The sequence below is a fragment of the Pelophylax lessonae genome, assembly GCF_965119305.1.
Source record: "Pelophylax lessonae genome assembly, chromosome: 7".
Classification (NCBI taxonomy): domain Eukaryota; kingdom Metazoa; phylum Chordata; class Amphibia; order Anura; family Ranidae; genus Pelophylax; species Pelophylax lessonae.
Window position 1 is genome coordinate 117,675,719 of NC_138774.1, and position 19,915 is coordinate 117,695,633.

At 40.3% G+C, this 19,915-nt stretch overlaps 1 protein-coding gene across 5 annotated transcripts in view; it reads right to left on the bottom strand.

The window, feature by feature from the left end:
• MBNL3 (muscleblind like splicing regulator 3) overlaps positions 1-19,915 on the bottom strand; it is a 207,148-nt gene that overhangs the window by 36,537 nt on the left and 150,696 nt on the right. For all 5 annotated transcript variants that reach the window (XM_082264449.1, XM_082264446.1, XM_082264447.1 and 2 more), the window contains exons 3-4: positions 17,625-17,789; positions 8,199-8,399 (exon numbers count right to left, since the gene is read on the bottom strand). In XM_082264449.1, coding sequence (XP_082120575.1) covers positions 8,199-8,399; positions 17,625-17,789 — 366 coding nt within the window. The remainder of the gene's footprint in view (positions 1-8,198; positions 8,400-17,624; positions 17,790-19,915) is intronic.

Here is a 19,915-nt window from a genome sequence, read left to right on the forward strand (position 1 = left end):
TTAATAAATACCTATGTGTATCATCTGCCTGGCTGTATAGCATAGAAAGTGTGTGTAAACCACAAGATTAGTAGCTAAAACAGTAAACATACCATCATGGGTGTGCACAGCCTATAGCATTAGGGTGTGTACCCCAAAGCTCAAACACACATGCCTCTCTCTGCAGCCTCAGCTGCACTGGACGTTGAATGAATGGGAAGTGCTCTGTGTGGAGCGGCTTCCTGTTCCTGTAAACACAGTTTACTATGCTTCAATTATGAATTAACACAGTATGTTCATTGTGTTCATTTAGAAAAGAAAGGGGCCGGTAAAATACATATTTACTAGCCTCTTCCCCCGCCCTTTATCCTGAAACACCCCCCCCCCCCGCAGCAGCCAGGGGAGAGGGGGGGAGGGAAGCCAGGGCACTGCAGGGCAGGGGGGCCAACATGGGGGGAGCCCTGGCAGTAGTGGGAATCTGCACCATATGTAATGATTATTTGCGCACACCTATGCATACCATATACATATTTCATACACAGCATGTGATACTAATCGTTTTCTTTGCATTTTGCTTTTCAAACCTATAGAAGCTATGTGCCTCTTACTGTGGCCATTATGTCATGGAAAGAATACCCCTTAATATTTTTCTTCCAACAGGATATGTTTTCACTTGTGATGTTGTTTGTATGACTGTAATGTTTATTTAATATCAATAGCAAAAATGAACACAGAAAAATAACACCTATAAGAAAGCTTTGCATATATATATATATATATATATATATTTTTTTTTTTTTATTATTATTATTATTATTAGTATGGAGCATTCAGAAGTTTTATTGCTGGAAAACAGCAAATAGTTAAAGTTAGCTTAAAGTGATTTGCCAAGTGCTTTATAACCAAGACATCCTTATTTTCCTTCCTTCTTAATAAAGGAACAAAATGTCCTGGAAAGTGCAACACCAAAAATCTGCCACTCAGCACAGGACCTAGAAGCTAGCGAAGATCGCTGTAGTTGCGATGCCTACTAAGGCTCGGTTTACATTACTGCGAATCGGATGTGTTTTAAACCACATCTGATTCGCTTAGCATGTGAACCAGACCAGTTTTCCATGGAGCCAGTTCACATAAATGTGGACTGGTTGCAGTGCGGATTAAAAAAAAGGGTCCTGTGTGTTTTTCAGTCCGGTTCAGGTGCGATTTAAGTGTCAAATTCGCACCTGAACCGCTGAATGAAAAAAAACGAACAATGAAAAATAACAGCTATAAGAAAGTTTTGCTTATATATATATATATATATATATATATATATATATATATATATATATATATATTTATTATTATTAGTATGGAGCATTCAGAAGTTTTATTGCTGGAAAACAGCAAATAGTTAAAGTTAGCTTAAAGTGATTTGCCAACTGCTTTATAACGAAGACATCCTTATTTTCCTTCCTTCTTAATAAAGGAACAAAATGTCCTGGAAAGTGCAACACCAAAAATCTGCCACCTTTTCACTGAACATGCTGACAATCCCTATACGCCCCTATTTGCTGTGTGTGCCCATAATGAGGAAACATTGAGCATTTTCCCCGGAGAAGAGAGGCCACAAAGCAAATATGAAGTTATACCAGGACAAGTGTTACATTTTCTATACTAAAGTCTGACAACACTGCCAAGAGCAGTGGATGGTGTGAGATATACATGGGCTTCTCAAAGTAATTCTGTAAAATGTTGAGCCTGTAAGCAGTAGATCAAGTCCATTTCTGACACCATCCTGCCATAAAAATATAGACTACACTACTGTACAAAATGTGACCCCTCTCCCCACAATAAACTAGCTGTAAACCTACACAACTTTTGGAAGCTGATTTGTAGCGTTCAGGATAGGAACTTTAGCAGTTTATAAAATTAAGCTGAAGTTTAGGTATGGTCATTTTCACATAGCTACATTGATCCAGCTTGGCCAAAGCATGTGCCATACTTATGGGATCCCTGTGGAAGCTGAAAATCACTGTAGTAGTTATCGCTACTACAGTGATAGGCATTAGCTCCTTGATCCATTCAGGGAACACTTTGCATTTTCCCAATGCATGCAAAGTGTTCTCTGATTGGACAAGGTGGAGATTGTGATGGCCTCTACACCTTGTCTAATCAGATAAAGTTTTATTGAGAACATTCATTGTGTTCCCTAAATGGCACCCATTGCAAATGACCTCCGGTGTTCACAAGGCAGCGGAGCAGCCACTCAGCACAGGACCTAGAAGCTAGTGAAGATCGCTGTAGTTACGATGCCCACTAAGGATCGGTTTACATTAATGCGAATCTGATGTGTTTTGAACCACATCTGATTCGCATTGCATGTGAACCAGACCAGTTTTCCATGGAGCCAGTTCACATAAATGTGAGCTGGTTGCAGTGCAAATTGATAAAGGGTCCTGTGTGTTTTTCAGTCCAGTTTAGGTGCGATTTAAGTGTCAAATTCGCCCATTTCTCTCTTATACAACGATCTTAAGCTCTATGCCAAACTCATAGCTGGAAGACTGACAGACAGTCTCCCCCTTCTTATCCACCCCGACCAGTCAGGTTTCACGAAAAATAGGCAATCGTCTGATGCTACTAGGCGCATGGTTAACATCATCCATCTGGCCAATGCTTGGAAGATGCCTTCTCTCCTGTTGGCGTTAGATGCCAAGAAGGCGTTTGACAGAGTCAATTGGGACAACCTGACCCAAACTCTGTCTGCCTTCGGCGTTTTCAGGGTCCTATTCTCTCGGCCATATTGGTCCTCTACACGTCCCCCTCAGCCTGGGTGTATACCTCTGGAGCGCTTTCTGCCCTCTTTACTATCTCCAATGGTACGCGCCAGGGATGCCCGCTGTCCCCACTTATCTTTAATCTGGTAATGGAGCCCCTGGCAGCACTGGTCCGCTCCACTCCGGACATCTCTGGGTTCCAGGTGGGATGGTACTCAACACAAGATTAGCCTGTTCGTGGACGACCTCATTATGATGCTGACCAATGTGGAATCCTCCCTGGCTTCGGTTCAATTGATTCTCCATTTGTTGGTTAAGTGTCAAATTCGCACCTGAACCGCTGAATGAAAACTGCGCTGGACTCTGCACAGAAACTGGCCCAAAGTGACTTCCAGCTTCCACAGGGATCTCACAGGTATGGCACATACATACTTACAGGATGAACCAATGTAAAACATATCCAACTTCAGCTTTAAAGTAAACCTGGCTGAATCATTGCAGAGATAGCCATCGGATTAGCATGGCAGTCAGTCAACTAGCATTGTCTGGAGGTCAGCAATGCACCATTGGGATACAAATGAAAACAACTGATATTTATATGCCCATGCTGAGCTAGTATGTAGCAGTCTTGGGCTACATACACATGGGCATACAGAAGATTCCTGCGGCTGGAATCATATGTATATGGGAACAACTGCGGCTGGGAAGCCAGTACAAACCAATGACAGGTTGACAGGAGCCATGGCTGTCTTTGGCTGTTTACATGTACCCACAAATCCAGTGCTTGCCTGCCGTTAGGAACAGATGATCAGCCATGGATGTGTTCACCACTAATCTGTTCCTAACTGCAGGTAATCGCTGGAAGTGTGGATACACAATGTAGCTTACAAACTGAACTAAAGTTTGCTGCATGAGGGCAATGGGCTGTTGCCATAATGTGCCAGTATGCACAGCATACCATTATAGTCTCCCAGGTGACATGGCATTTTTTTCAGTATATTGTAATGTGCAACTCATCCAGCATGTTCTCAAATAAAATATAATTTCTTAGTACATGTATACACTGACTGAAGTTTACTTTTTGTTGTAAACGTTACAGTTTTAAAATATATATCAATCTATTACTGTCATTACATAAATGACATTTGAGAAAAGCAAGGAAAATGGATAAATAATTTTGTATTGATTTTCACTTCTTATCCCATCATTTCCTACAAGACAGTCATTTACCACTTTTATTTCATTAAATGTCAACTAATAACACAGGCCTTCCTCTGCCTGGCTTCTGGGAGCCATTAAAGGGAATAGAATTCTGTGGCTGTGAAAATGTCATGCACTGCATTCTATTAGTTGTTATTCTGGGCCTGGAAAAAAGTAGACTATCTGTAATGCCTAGGCCTAAAAATGTGATTTATACATGTGGTTTTGTTTCAGAAGAAGGAAAACCAAGGGACAGCAGTCAAGTATATCATAGGATAAATAGGGGTATTTTCCATGCTTCTCCAAAGGGGGAGACTATGGGAGATGGCGACTTTTAAAGTGCCCGAAAATGATAAGTCAATTTTACAAAAACATATAAAACCACATAAAAACAGAAGGAGTATAAGCTCCATACTGGATACCATAAACTAGACAAACATATACTGCGACCATCTTTGCTTGGATGAATAGTGAAAGGTGTATGGATCCATACACCTTATCATTTCTGGGCACTTTAAAAATCCCCATCTCGCTTGGGGGGGATTTACTAAAACACATAACTGTGCATAGTGCCCAATCAGCTTCCAGGTTTTATTGTCAAAGCTTAATTGAAGACACTGAAGTTAGAAGCTGATTGGTTACCATGCACAGCTGCACTAGATTATGTGTGCACTGGTTTTAGTAAATCTCACTATTAGTCTCCCTCTTTGGAGAGGCAATAGAAATACCCATTTTCCTACATTTACTTTATTTAGGGCATTGTGCCAGAATTTCTGAACAAGCTTCCTCACCCAATACTCACTCAAGTGTATCATACGCCTGCATAAGATGTAGGTGACCACAATATAGAGCTGCTAGAGTGTCATTAAAAAAAGGAAAGCTTATCTCTGTGGAAAGGAAAAAGTCTCCCTTGCCAAGGGGCTGATCCTGCACTGCAAATGTTATATTCTAGTGTACGTCTAGGGGTTCCGGAAAAAAGCAGTTTTACTTAACTAATCTCTTGCTCCCCGGCAGTAAGCGCTCCCCTCTTCTCCAATGGTGGACTGTCCCTTGGCATCCTCATGTTCAGCACAAGGCTATGGGCCCTGCATTGTACTTGATGATGTCAAAGGACCGATGTCTGTAGGGGCATATATGAGGGGAGGTTGTAAGGACACCTCTAGCAGTGCTGTCTGTGGGAACGGAGGATCATAGTTACATAGTAGTTGAGGTTGAATAAAGACAATAGTCCATCCAGTTCAACCTGTGTAAGTGTGTGTGGACGTATTCATTTCCCATACCCCTGAATGTTTTGATCTTTGAGATGTACGTCCAAGTGTCTTTTAAAAGTAGCCATACTCCAGCCATACTCCCCGCAGTTACTACTACCATTTGTGGTAGAGAGTTCCACAATCTTGTAGCCCTTACTGTAAAAAAAAAACCCTGCGTAGCATTAGGTTAAATCGCTTCTCCTCTAATCGCATTGTATGGCGTCGTGTCCTCTTACATTCCTTGCGACTGAATATTTTTTTTCTATGCCGAGATCACCATTGAGGTATTTGTAAATCGCTATCATGTCCCTTCTCAGGCGTCTCTTCTCCTGGGAGAATAAATCAAACGCTTGTAAGCGCTCTTCATAATTAAGGTCTTCCAATCCCCTAATTAGTTTTGTTGCCCTTTTCTGGACTCTCTCCAGTTCCAGCACATCCTTTCTGAGGATTGGCGACCAGAACTGGACAGCATACTCCAGATGTGGTCAGACCATGGTTTTAGAAAGTGGTAGGATTATAGTTTTATCTCTGGATTATATCCCCTTCCTTATGCATGCTAATATTCTGCCGGCTTTGGCAGCTGCAGCTTGACATTGCATGCTAAGTCTATCATCTACTAAGACTCCCAGATCTTTCTCCATTTTTGATTCCCCCAGAGGTTCCCCCCCCCCCTAAAGCGTATTTTGCATTTATGTTTTTAGTCCCCAAGTGCAATACTTTACACTTCTCCACATTAAACCTCATTTGCCATGTAGTTGCCTACTCTATTTTTTTCAGGTCATTCTGTAAGATTTCTACATCATGATGTGAAGTTATTGCCCTGCTTAATTTTTTATCAATTAAGTAAAAGAGTTTTTTTCTGGTACTCTAGACCAAAACAAGCATTTAACCCTTGCAGTTGAGTCCAGTGTGAAGGATCTTTGTTTTCCCCAGAGTTCAGCTTTAGACTTCCTTATCATAAGAATTTTCAGCATTAACACTGGTGCCACAGAGCACCAAAAGGTGAGCACAAATAGGATCACAGTAGAAGCAGGTTACCTTCAGACTCATTGCAATTCCAGTGGAGCAAGTCAAAGGGAAGGAGGGGCATAAGTCACTTCTTTGACTCAATAATTTGTGCATGTAAATTTAAGTTTGAGTCATTGAGCTCTGTAAACATATTTTGAGTGGGAAAGAAGGTAAGACTAACCTGGCAAACAGGAGAAAAGGAGCCCAGAGCTCCACCTGCTGGCTGTAAATGTAAGTATGAAATATTAATATACAATATTTCATATTTACCTGGCGTAAAATTTTAAAATGTTAAGATTTTTTAGGAAAATAAAGAAAAAAAAATAAAAATGAAAGAAAGAATAATGGACCAAAAAAGAAAGAAAAAAATAGAAAGATAAAGAAAAAAAAAAAAAACTTAAGGAACCCAAAGACCATAATGCATTTATTCCAGTAATGTATTTATTAACGAATTTTTAAATGTATTTTAAAATACATCTAGTATAAATACCTGAATATGTCTTTATACTAACTTCATGTAATGGCCTTTAGCACACTGTTCACCTTCGTAGGGGCAGAGTAAGTATTCTAAGGCATTCTCAGCTTTGTTGTTTTGCTCAGTATAGTCGAACACTGTGAAGATGCTTGGAGGAGAGCAGATGATTTTATCAATGTGCTGTTTCACATTCATTGTCCACAAAGCACATTGGGAGAAGAAAGATGACTAAGGGCCTATTTACATCTGAGTGTTGCATTAATGCATGCTCAGATGTAAATGTACATAAAAATGCACGCACCATTTTTGTGACACCGTGAACTACAAAATATGTCAGTGCAATACCTTGCTTTACAGTACACTGCAATGCAGATATATTGGATTGCCATTCAGAATTAATGGCACTGCAGTGCACCAATGTGCATAATCTGCATTGCCGCACACTGTGATAATTGTGCACACATTACCACAATGCAGCAGTGTGAACCAGACAGCAAGGAGCAAACCTAACCGCTAAGGTGTGGTATGTTAAAACACAAAAGTTGTTTCACATATAGGCAGCCTACTTAAAATGAATAGACTGACACTCACCTTAGCTGCCATCAAACCTGCACTTTTTTTGACAGTATATCACACTACTACACAGTTTAGCCCCTGGCTAGGTGTTTTGCTGCTTAGAAGTGTGCCTCTTTCAGCAAAGTGTGTTAGCCATGTTAGGGTGTCATTAAAAAACAGTGCATGGTGCCTCATGTTGTGATAATGCACAAGAGAATGTTCCTAAATGTGATATGGGGCCTCCATATTTCTCCATGAGCTGACAGCTACACAATTTGGTTTTTCTCTGTGGTGTTGGGGTGGCCTCATGCCGGTCTTGAGAGGAACAGCTGATAGAAAGTATGACATCTAGTGCTGATCACCATTGTTCTCCTGTGATTGACTGGCACTGCTTCCTGTTCTCTCCCCTTTCCTAGTTAAGATTAGGAGTGAATGGAACAGCCGATACCATGCCCTGAGTGCAATTTTGTCCAGTTTTGCAGTCTACATGTATAACTTTAATCATGTTTTCTACATTGACTCATAAGTTGGGTGAGCCCCATTACCTGGATTTTGGGAAGAGAATAGTGTTAAGCCGTGCACATTAAGGACACTGGCGGTAATAAGTTAAGTAGGACATTTAATTGGGTTCCTGAAATTGTGATTTTTTTTTTGCCTAAAGTTTGGCTTTAAATCTGTAACGTGCTCTATAAGAACACCAATAAAAGTTCTGCATAGACACACAAAACTTTAAAAATGTCAACGTTTAAATATTCATAATACAGGAGAAAGCCTAACAAGTGTTCTCCGGTTTTCTAATCTAGAAATCTAGCCTATATAAAATTTTACAGTGCAATGTGACCATGGACAAAATTACCCACAGAGTTATGCAATTAGTCACTTCAAGAAATCAATTTCGGTGGAAGTAGGAAGCTATTTAAAGTCAATTTATATGCACAGGATGAGTTTCTATCTTTACCATGACAAAACACCTACCTCAAGTTTGTCTGTGCGCACCAGTTTCTGACCAGCAGAGCCACCGGGAACTGTTACAGCTGGATTTCCCGAAACCAGGACAGGCGTATTTGGTAAGAGCTCAGCGGGAACCAGGCCCATTCCTGGAGAGACATGACTCAGGTATGGGCTAAAAGCCATGGATGGGCTTGTTGCAAGTGATGGAGTCACAGGGAATGTGGTCTGTGGGAGGAAAAAAAAAGGCTATATTGTAATAAACCATGTTCATATAGTATGTAGTATAATCTAATGACTTAATACTTCTTTTTAGGAGACATTACCACTAATATAAACAAGGATAGGCGATTTTTCAGTAGTCAGTTGATATACTTATTCAGCTGCAATGTTGTCACCTATTCCCGTGTAATATTGAGTTGGACTACAAGTAACCATGCTAATGCCCTGTCTGCTGACGCATTCTCCTGTAGTCACTGACATAAACTGGTTATGTTGATGAAGAAAACATGAACAAAGGAAGGGGAAAACTGGTATTTTTTACATAAAAGGACAACATAATTCTCTTTTACTTATATGCAAAGTTACGTCAGCTCAATATACATGAGATATTAATATTCAAAGACCTGTAAATATACTGCATCTTATTTCCACTGCTAAAATAATATTCTGACCATCCTATTCCCTTTAATTTCCATCCTTAATTGGCATGGAGCAGCCAAGCTGAACTGGTTTACATCATTACAGTGCTTACCTACTTACGACATCTGCATAAGTCACCCCTGTAATATGGAGAACAGGAGGTGGCGAGTGACAAGGAGAAGAAACAGGTAATGGCTGTTCAATGCTGCCTGTTGCACAGCGTGGAGAGTGTAAAATATGGTGCAGCTCTGCATGATAGCTAATCAGCTTCTAAATTGAACTTGTTCGATTAGGCTTTGACAAAAAACAAACAAACAAACTGGAAGCTGATTGGTTTTCTATGCAGAGCTGCGCCATATTTTGCACTGTCCAGTTTTAATAAATGAACCCCAAAACAAAAGTGAATAGGGGATCAAGGATGAAAGTCACCTCCCCATTTAGTAGGCCACTCCAGTAAAATAGTGGAAACTGGATTTCTGCTTTAAGCTTTGGATTACACCATTTAATTTGCAACTATTTTTTTTTATACAACACATACACTACAAGTTGTATAGGAAAACTTATTTACATGGTTTATTCTCTCCTAAGTTAAGATTTAAAGATATTAAATCTCCGGGCACCAATTATTTTTTATAAATTGATGTGTTAGAACCCCCACTCAGGTTACATAGTTAAATAGTAGGTGAGGTTGAATAAAGACAACAGTCTATCCAGTTCAACCTGTGTAGGTGTGTGTGGCTGTAATCATCTCTCATACCCCTGAATGTTCTGATTCTTGAGATGTACGTCTAAGAGTCTTTTGAAAGCCACCATACTTCCCGCAGAAACCACCTCTTGTGGTAGAGAATTCCACAATCCTGTAGCCCTAACAGTAAAGAACCCCCCTCGTTGCCTGAGGTTTAAATGCTTCTCCTCTAATCGCATTGTATGCCCTCTAGTCCTCATGCAATCCTTCCGACTAAATAGCTTTTTTTCTATGCTGAGATCCCCATTGAGGTATTTATAAATTGCTATCGTGTCCCCTCTCAGGCGTCTCTTCTCCAGGGAGAATAAATCATGCGATTGCAGACGCTTTTCATAATTAAGGTCCTCCAATCCCCTTATTAGTTTAGTTGCCCTTCTCTGGACTTTCTCCAGCTCCAACACATCCCTCCTGAGGACCGGCGACCAGAACTGGACAGAATACTCCAGATGTGCTCGGACCAGAGTTTTATAAAGAGGTAGGATTATAATTTTATCTCTGGAATACATCCCTTTCTTTATGCATGCTAATATTCTGCCGTCTTTGGCAGCTGCCGCTTGACATCGCATGCTATTGCTTAGTCTATCCTCTACCAGGACTCCCAGATCTTTCTCCATTTTTGATTCCCCCAAAGGTTCCCCCCCTAAAGTGTATTGTGCTTTTATGCTTTTAGGTTACTACTGCCAACTGGCTCCAATGGAGAGAATTCTTCAGCCAAATACAGGAAGCAATAAAAACCTTACAGAAGCTCTAACCCTGCTAAAAAAAAACACATTTGGGCTAAAGTTGGTTTGCACTGAATGCAGCTTTGAAATTGCGCTATTTTAGCATGATTTCAAAGCTGCCGGTCAGTGCAATATAATGTGCGGCTTGCAGACATCTGTGTGACTTCATGCACAGATGTCAATGCAAATCCCACATGAAATCGCCAAAAATAGTGCAGGAACCTTTTTCAAATTGGTTTCAAGTTGGAGTCACACTGATTTGAACGGTTCCATGGGCAAAAATAGGGTGTGACTTTGTTTGAACTGTCAAATCCCATGCAAGTCGCACCGGTGTAAAAGGGGGCTAAAGGCTCTGAAATCAGCTCTTAGTGGTATAAAATGATCAAACGCTGAAAGCGAATTGCTTGACAATAATGAAAACTTCTGGGAAAATGTGTCTGGAAATGCGAAGTTTAACCTGAATCATGTTGCCGTCTTTATTACAGACAAATAACACATCACATGGGAAGCCACCCAGCAAATCACATGATGATCACATGCATTGTGTTCCTGGAGTATGGAGGATGTGTTAACAGCCTACAGACATTTTCTGAAAATGGAATTCAATGCTGAACCTTTAATAATGCAAAGGATGATCAAGTGAACTAAAGGAGAATCTATGATACATAAACACCGCTGCCCATGGCAAAATACATGGGTAATGGATCAAAACTCATTTACTAGTATACATTTTTGTTTGCCATTTGTATATTCTTGTTATCATCTGCTGAGTAATATACAAATTACGCAGTGTGAACCTTCACATTTGTGCGTGCTATTTAAATTATAACTTATAGCAATTTGTTTTTAGATTTCATAGAGCGGTGAGGGGTCAGAACCTTGTTCAGGTTTTATCGCTGTCTGTGTTACTGTTAGGAAGTATGGCTCTTCTTTATTTGTCCTGGTCACCAATGTCAATGAATTAAAGTGAACAGGAATACAGGGGGAACATCTAAAAGGGGTGCTTGTTCCTGTGACAGCTGTCTTAAAGGGGATATCCCTCTCATCAGAAAGATAACCTCTCTTGTTGAGTCTGAAGGACAGTAAGTAAATCTTCCTAATGAGACCCAGATGGAAAAAAAGTGGCAGTAGATTGAACTCTCCCTTACTCTAGGGCACTTTCACTCTGATTGGCTGCAAAAACGCTTTTACTGCACTTGTGGTGCGGTTTTTAAAGGACATTGTGGGGGCGTTTTTGCCGCAGTTTTACCATGTTTTCCATTGCTTTCAATAGGAAGGTACGTTTTTGGTGCATTTTATTTTTTTTTTAGCTCCCCAAACATGCTCCAAAGATACTGCAAGTAGGATTTTTTCCCCTGCAACAGAAGCACATCACTGCAGTGTGAACACATTAATTGAATTTATAGGGAAGCATTTTTCTTGAGCTTTTCAGGTGCTTTTTTTTTTTTTTTTAATGAAAAAGCGTTAAAAAAGTGCTCAGTGTCAAAGGGCCCTAAATAAAAAAAAAAAAAACAGGTTGATGCTGGAATTCACTTTCCTGGTGCCAGCCTGGCAGCAAACTACCACATGTATGCTGCCATGGATTGACGTCAGTAAAGGAAATCTACAGTAGGCATTTGATTAAATGTTCCATTTTCCTGGTGCCAGCATGGCAGCATACTACCACATGTATGCTGCCATGGATTGACGCCAGTAAAGGAAATCTACAGTAGGCATTTGATTAAATGTTCCATTTTCCTGGCACCAGCATGGCAGCATTTATGTGGCAATATGCTGCCATGGACTGGCAACAGGAAAGTGGAACATTTACGATGATACAATTTTCCATTATATAGTTGCTGAAGGATAAATAGCTCTGTGCACAGCTCAGGTGGGGACACTCACAACACTGTTGGCCAATCAAGAGAAAGAGATTAGGCTACATTACCTGCTGCCTTTGAAGGGGAGAAAGCCTCTACATACATGGAAAGTCTGATACAAGATCAAGTGTGGCTTTGGCACAGTCTTCTGAAAAAATTGACAGTACTGGATTTAAAAGAACTTAGCAGAACCGGATAAGACCTGATAGTTGTTTAGTGACTTTGATGTTGTGAACTTCATAAAGATAAGCAGGCTTAGAAGGCCAAGTCTTATCATCCAATGGAGAAAAATGACCCTGCCAGAAAAGTTCTACTAACAGAGTCCTGTGAAAGATTCCTCACCCTCAAAAAAGAATAAAAACTGCAATGGGAAAAAAAGATGTAAAAGGAAGCAGCAAGGATAGGATGTAGAAATTGGAAAGCAATTGCTTGCAAACAAGAGGAACAGCATGAACTCTTGAAAGCTCATCCTAGACTAATTCCTAAAGAGCATGGAGAAGGAAAGGTTCTTAGCTGAACCTTTAAGTCTGTAATGTAATCAGGGCTTTTTGTCTGCGAGAACGGGCAGGGAAAGCAGTACCTCTAGCATTGAATGTATGTAATGGCAAGGGGTGCTGGGATATGCTGGAGGACCTATTGATTCTAGCTGTTGGGGGATCTATTGCTGCTGGAAAGGGTCAATAGTTGGGAGGGTCTGTTGTTGCAGATGGGGGAATCTATTGTTGCTGGGAGGCTGATCTACTGTTAAGAGAGGGTGTTGCTAGGGGGGGGGGGATCTACCATTTAGGGAGGTGTCTATTGTTGCTGGGGAGGGGGGTCTATTAATGTTGGCTTCTAAGAGATATTTTTGCTGGAGGGGATTTATTGTTGCGGTTGTGGGGTCTGTTATTGCTGAAGGTATCTACTTACATTTTTTTTCTTGTTATAAATAACAAATTCCATACAAATCACAAAAAAAATATATACTTGGTTCTGTATTCTCTAAAATTAGCGGTACTGGGAGGTGGCTAGTGGTGGTACTAAGGGATGTGCTCAAAGGTGGGAAGGGGCAGAGACAAGGGGCAACTGGGAAGGGGGGGGGGGGGTACCTGCACCTATCCTCTGAGAAAAAAAAGCCCTGAATGTAATATATATTTTTTTTATTGGCCCTAACAACAAGACTTAAAGAATGTGAGATGGCCTCAATAAGAAAAGGGTTAAGCTATCTGTAGACTACTGAAGTATAGTAAAAGCTTTTATCATGATGTATATGAAAAATCTACTCCTAATAAGATGCATATTCTGGTTTAATTCAACAGAGATTGTAAGGTTAAAACCACTGCCATCATATATGCTAACGCAAAATGCAGGTTTTCTAGCGTACATTAAATGAACCCAACAGCTGTTAATTACAGAAGCTCTGTACATGTAACTTTTCACTTAGTGACATTATAGTAAATTGCCATTACTTTCCTGGATCCCTCTCAGTCTCTGATGAGCTCTGAGTGCAAGTCTTTAAAAATAATAGACAACTTAGAGAAAGGTTTGAGGTTAAGTGGCATCCGTGCACATGATTATTCATGACCAGTACAGATGCAGCGTACAGAACCTTACTATTCCCCCCTCATTGATTTGTCAGTAAATAAATGTTGTGTGTCACCTAAGTACAATCTGCAAGGACTGTATAAATGTGCCATTTTTAGAACACAAAATATTTCTGATGCATTAAGACTGACGAAAAGAAAACTAGACAAAACTGGAGTTGCTGCTAATAAGTACTTAAAGTAAGTTATACAGAGTTATACAGACAATGCTCTGCTCTTGTTTAAGAGATTTAAAGCCGATTCACACTTTTTCAATCCTATTCTATTATGGATGCGCATTACCACACAATATGTTGCGTGTTAACATGCATTGTGTGGAGGCAGCTCAGTCTTGCTACCAAAATTGCTACTGAGTTATCTCTAGAAGTAGCTATTGATCACTATACAGATGGAACCAAAGGCTCCCTATGCAGTAAAGAGCATGCGTAGCATATAGTAATCATCTTGCTTGACTGCATAGGGCCCAAACATGTGATTGATTGCTATTGCATGCTACTTACGTAGTTTACTCGGGAGACTCTGCTTGCAATCTCAAATTGCACTGCAATTGTAAAACACCTCTAGGTGCCATGAATTTTAAAAGGCACCTAGAATGCAATGTGTTTTTGCTACGATTATCGTGCTACACTTGCGGCAAAACGTAACGCAGGGAGCCTCTTTTGGACGACAAGCTTTGCGAGTTGCAAAACTGCACCTCACTTTAGGTACCATTTAAATTGAATGGCACCCGAACATGCAGTTTGTGATCGCAGTGCGATTTTAGGCCTTCGTACCCAGTTTTTCAGAACTTGGCAGAACTCCACCTCCGTCTCTCACACTCCGCTCCTGCACCCCTCAAGTCTTCTGTGTTTACAAGAGACAACTTTGCTCTTAGCAAATCCTGGAACAGATCCCTGCATGTGTTCACGGTGTGGACCGATCTCTATAATCGGAGAGAGAGAGTACGTTCTCCCTGCAGGGCAAGGCAGAGCGGTCTGCACAGGAAGGTAACAGAGCCGGGCCAGGTAGGAGAGAGAGATGTGAGGAAGCTTGGAGGGGGGAGGATGTTTGGGTTTACACACCCTGCACTCTCTACAAAGCACATCCCTAAACCTTGCACTCTTGTACGTAGCACACCCCTAAACCCTGCACTTTGTACACAGCCCACCCCTGAACCTGGTACGTGGTGCACCCCTAAGCCCTGCATTCTGTACATAGTGTACCCCTGATCCCTGCACTCTGTCCATAATGCACTCCTGAACCCAGCACTCTGTCCATAACGTATTCCTGAACCCTGCACTCTGTCCATAGTGTAATCCTGAACCCTGCACTCGGTCCATACCGCACTCTTATACCCTGCACTCTGTACATAGCGCACCCCAGATACAACTGGCCCTTTGAGGGCCACCATACTGCTGATGTGGCCTGCAATGATATTGAGTTTGACACCTCTGATCTAAAGGTTTGGGAGAAGGAGAAGTTTATCACAACTATGATGATACTGGTACATAGAGTTAATTGAAAGCATAAACTAGTTAGGATGCATACTTTGTACCTAAGTGGTATTTCCTATATATCCTTTTGTGCTTGGAAACAAGCAGGAGTGATAAGAGGTTTCACAAGGTATCCAAACACATGACAGAAACCACAAAACCCAGTAGATCTGTCCTATTTCCATATTAAATAGTATTGGGAACAGTTGTGAAACTCGTGATCTTCTGTCATTGTCATTGTTAACAGCTAAGCTAGAGAAATAGCACACTATAGCAGTAATTATAAAAAATATAAATAGCTCATGGCACCAATACATGTTAAAAAAAATGATTTAGGTAAAGTTAATGGACTCAAAAGCGGCACTGAGATCAGTTATTGGCGGAAGAGATAATTTATCAGGAGTTCAAGCTATAAAGTTGAATATTCTGCCAGTCTTGCACTAGTCAGCTGCTTTGTTGCTGGACCATTATTAGCTGCTTAACTCTCTTTGGCTCTGAAATGTGGTTAGCACCACTCTGGTAGAAGCAGTCCTAGCATGATATCTATGACTGTCATCTAAGCATCTTCATGGGCGAAGTACAAGATATATTGTACACTATATAAGTCGCCGAAATGTAACTAGGCAGGACATCCATTCTGGTTACTCCTGCTGACCAATTCAAACACCTCCACCACCACCCCACTCACCCCTCCACTACCACCACACTCACAATTTGATTTGCCTATTTTAAAAATAAAGCATATATTAGCATTGCTACCTTTGTGTGAAATACCTGGTGGCCCTGCCAGTCCTTCTGCTTTTATATTTCAATGCATGGAAGCACATCCATTTCAGTATGGTCAGTTTTCTTCTTTGTAGTCTACTTGGGAGAATAACCTGCCTGTAACCCAAATGGTAAGACTTGTGCCAACATGCCTCCTTGCACAGCTAATCAGTGTACTTTTCTTCTGTCTTCTGCTAACATGCCTTCTGCACAGCTCCTTAGTGGGAATATCAGTGTACTGCTGTTTCTCTGACTTTTGCTGACTAATCACAAGATGAGAGGCTGCAGCAAAGGTTGATTGATGTCAAACATTAATGGGCATCATCAAGAATAACACAGGCACCAAGATTCGCATGAGTATAATCTCTTAGACAGGATATTAGTCTAGGAAGTGCAAGCTCAAACACAAACAAATAAAGTGCTGGATTCAGATTTTCTAAGTCGCTGAAACTGTCACTGGATGCAATGGCTCCAGTTCAGCAGCACTCCACAAAACTGAGACCACCCTCAGGAACAGGTAAGGGACCCAGAGTAGAAAATTCACACACATTTAATCTAATGAGAGCGCAAAATAAATGTCCAAGGTCATTTAATGATACAATTAATTCAAAGCAGAATGAAGCCAACGCATTTCAGAGGCCAAACATACTTCTGCTTCACCGGGGCTACTTGTTTTTTAAGGGGTGTGTTGGGCCCCTGAAACACATTGGCTTTATTCTGCTATGATTCAATGTTATCCCTAATTACTTCGGACTCTTGGACATTTGTTTGACGATCTGATTGGATTATATGTATACAGGAAGTAGAAGCCGACCCTGGAGGATGCCAGAACAAGGATGGAGCCCTCCTCCCACAGAGAAAAGCAGACAGAGACAAGAAGGCCATTTTCACATACGCATAGCAATCGGGTCTGCCGGTCAGTTTTTTAGGTGGACCCAATCGAACCATCCATTGCCATCTATGGAGCAACGGATGTAAACGGACATGTGTCTGTTTAAATCTGCCGATATCCAATCCTATCTGCTAAAAATAGACAAATGGGGGATCCGTTCCCCAATCTGTTTGGCGGATCAGATGACTGTCGAATGGAAATAGACAGGCGGTCCATTTACATCCGACCGCCCATAGAGGACAGCGGGCTGTGTCCATGTCCGCTTTGCATAAGCGAAGAGGACATGGACTTGTCATATGCCTGCTCAGTGGGGATCAGTGGACAGATCTGGACTATGCCGGATCCGCTGCCCATGTGAAAGAGCCCTACAGCATAAAGAATTTATCTCTGGAATGAGGGGGAGGCACATGTAATGCTATAAACCGCTCTTGCCTTTGTGGCTAAGCTGTAAAACTCCACTCCCTGCAACTGTAGTACACGTCAACCCTCCCCCCCCACCCCCCTACAGCCTGTTGGCAAATTTGTATACATTTCTATAAGGCTGAAGCACATGCGGTGCAGAGTGTAGTTTATGGAGGTATGTTGACACCAGACATTAGAGTGAGCCTAATTTTACGTCAGCTGTAAGTATAATTTACAGCATCACTCTTTACCCTCCCCATTCAGAAACAGAATGTTCATAGAGTTTTTTAAAGTCTCTAAAAATGAAGTTAAAAAATCAATGCATGTAGTACGAATTCCACGGAGGGACATATAACAGGTGAGTTACTTACAATTGGCTGTAGCTGGGCGCCGGGGAGCATGAACTGCATCTGCTGTGCAATCATGGCAGCTGCTGTCTTTTGCTGTATAAGGTTATTTCGTCCATTGATTTCTAGCTGTGTTTTTAAGTGCGGCGGAGGGTGCAGATATTTACAGTTTTCTCTTGTACACCGACCCTGGGGAAAGAAAAGGAAGACAACAATATCTTTAAGTTATGATGTGTGATCATAACAGAGTTATATATCTACAAAAACGGCTGTCTAATACTCAACTCCAAAAATGTACAATTAAAACACCTAACATTTTACAGATATAGCCTGACCCTCACTAAAAAACACTGGCATATGTATAGCAGTTCCCAAATGTTTTATCTATAATTTCCACTAGTGCAATATCATTTCAAGGGGGTTTCTTTATGAACCGTAAAAGGGTAACTCTACTTTTGTGGGGGAAAAAAAATAGCAGATACAAAAAAAGTGATGTAATGTATACAATTGCGACACAAGTCATATTATAATTGAATGTTATTAAAAATGACCTTTCCTTTTCAATCTGCAGTAAATGCAATGCAATATGGCTACCTGGAGGTGTTCTGTACACAGAATGTGTACTGACCACACCCCAGAAATATCATTTTCTGCGTGTGTGATTGGCTCACCAATTTTCCCAGAAGTCTGCCTAAGATACAAGTCAGATTTCAGGCACCTCCCGCAACATTTTTGGTGAGATACTCCCAGTAGGAAATCATGTTTAAAGGAATGCAGACCCTGCAGTTTTCTTCTTTAGAACCCCTGCAGGTGCAGCAGCTGATTGATAATTATAAAACCACTCCCATCACTTTCCACATGGACACAGACAAACACACAGGAGTTTCTTCAGAATAACAAAAAGATAGGAATCTGCAACAAAGTTTGTTAAAATCCTTGCAATGTACATTGAACATCAAACCAATATACACTTTGCAATGATAAGCAAGTGCATATACAGAACTATGCAAATAAAGTGCATCATGTGCATATATATGGAAGCATATACATAAAATTTTGTGCAAACACATGTGAAAAAAAAATATTATATATATATATATATATATATATATATATATATATATATATATATATATATATATCAAAACTGTGCAGCTGATGTCTATTTAGACGAAACACGTCGGATCTACTGCATATGCTGAGGCTATTTATCTGTACAAGTGCTTTTTACACTGGATTTCTGTAAGTGTGTTTTTCCTATGATACTAAATTGTTCTTAAAAGGTACACACTGAGTTTTTTGTTTTCTTGAGCTCTTCGTGGATAGTATTTTCCTGCTGTGGGCACCAAAGATTATCCCATCGTGATTTGTCAATGATGAGTTTATACCTTTTCATGGAAGATCTGTGACATTTGCCATAAGGATCATTTACCTTTGTGTCAGCCTGAATGACCCAAAAAGTATATGCTTTATTGGGTCCCTAATATCTGGTAAGCCTCCGATTCACTTACAATATTGGTGGTGGTCACACATCTAGGATTATCTAAAGAGGATTCATCTGCACTCAGCACTTTTTGGTGGATGTAACATGAACTTTTCCCATGATGAAATAATTATTTTTAAACACATATGCACTTTATACATGCATATTTTTGCACATATGTTTGCACAGTTTTGATATATATATATATATATATATATATATATATATATATATATATATATATGTTTTTTTTTTTTTTAAAACGCATATGCACTTTATACATGCATATTTTTGCACATTTCTTTGCACAAAATGTTATGTATATGCTTCCATATATATGCACATGATAGTTTTGTATATGCACTTGCTTATTGCAAATTGTATATTGGTTTAATTTTCATTTATGCGTATTTGCACATTTTTGCATTTGTTTGCACAATTTACTGGGTTTGCTTTCATGTAAGCATCGATTCGCACCTTATATTGTTGTATTAGCGCTGCATTTTTTTATTTATTCATTTATTTTCACAAATTGTCATTTTTTTTGCTGACTGCTGTTTTCAAGTGTTTGGCGCAGTATATATTTCCACAAAAATGTACATTGAACGCCCAGAGGGGAATGTTTTTTTCTCAACAAAAGTGGAGTTATTCTTTAAACTCAATTGCCCTACAAACAACAGCCACTACTTACTTTGCCTGCGTTCCCCCATCTCCTGTTCCCTAAGGCTATATTTACACTTATGTGCAGTGAATTGGTGATTTTAAAGGCTTTCTGCTGTTTTTTTGCTTTATTGAGGAGCACCTGAAAAATGCGCATGATCCGTATTTTTGC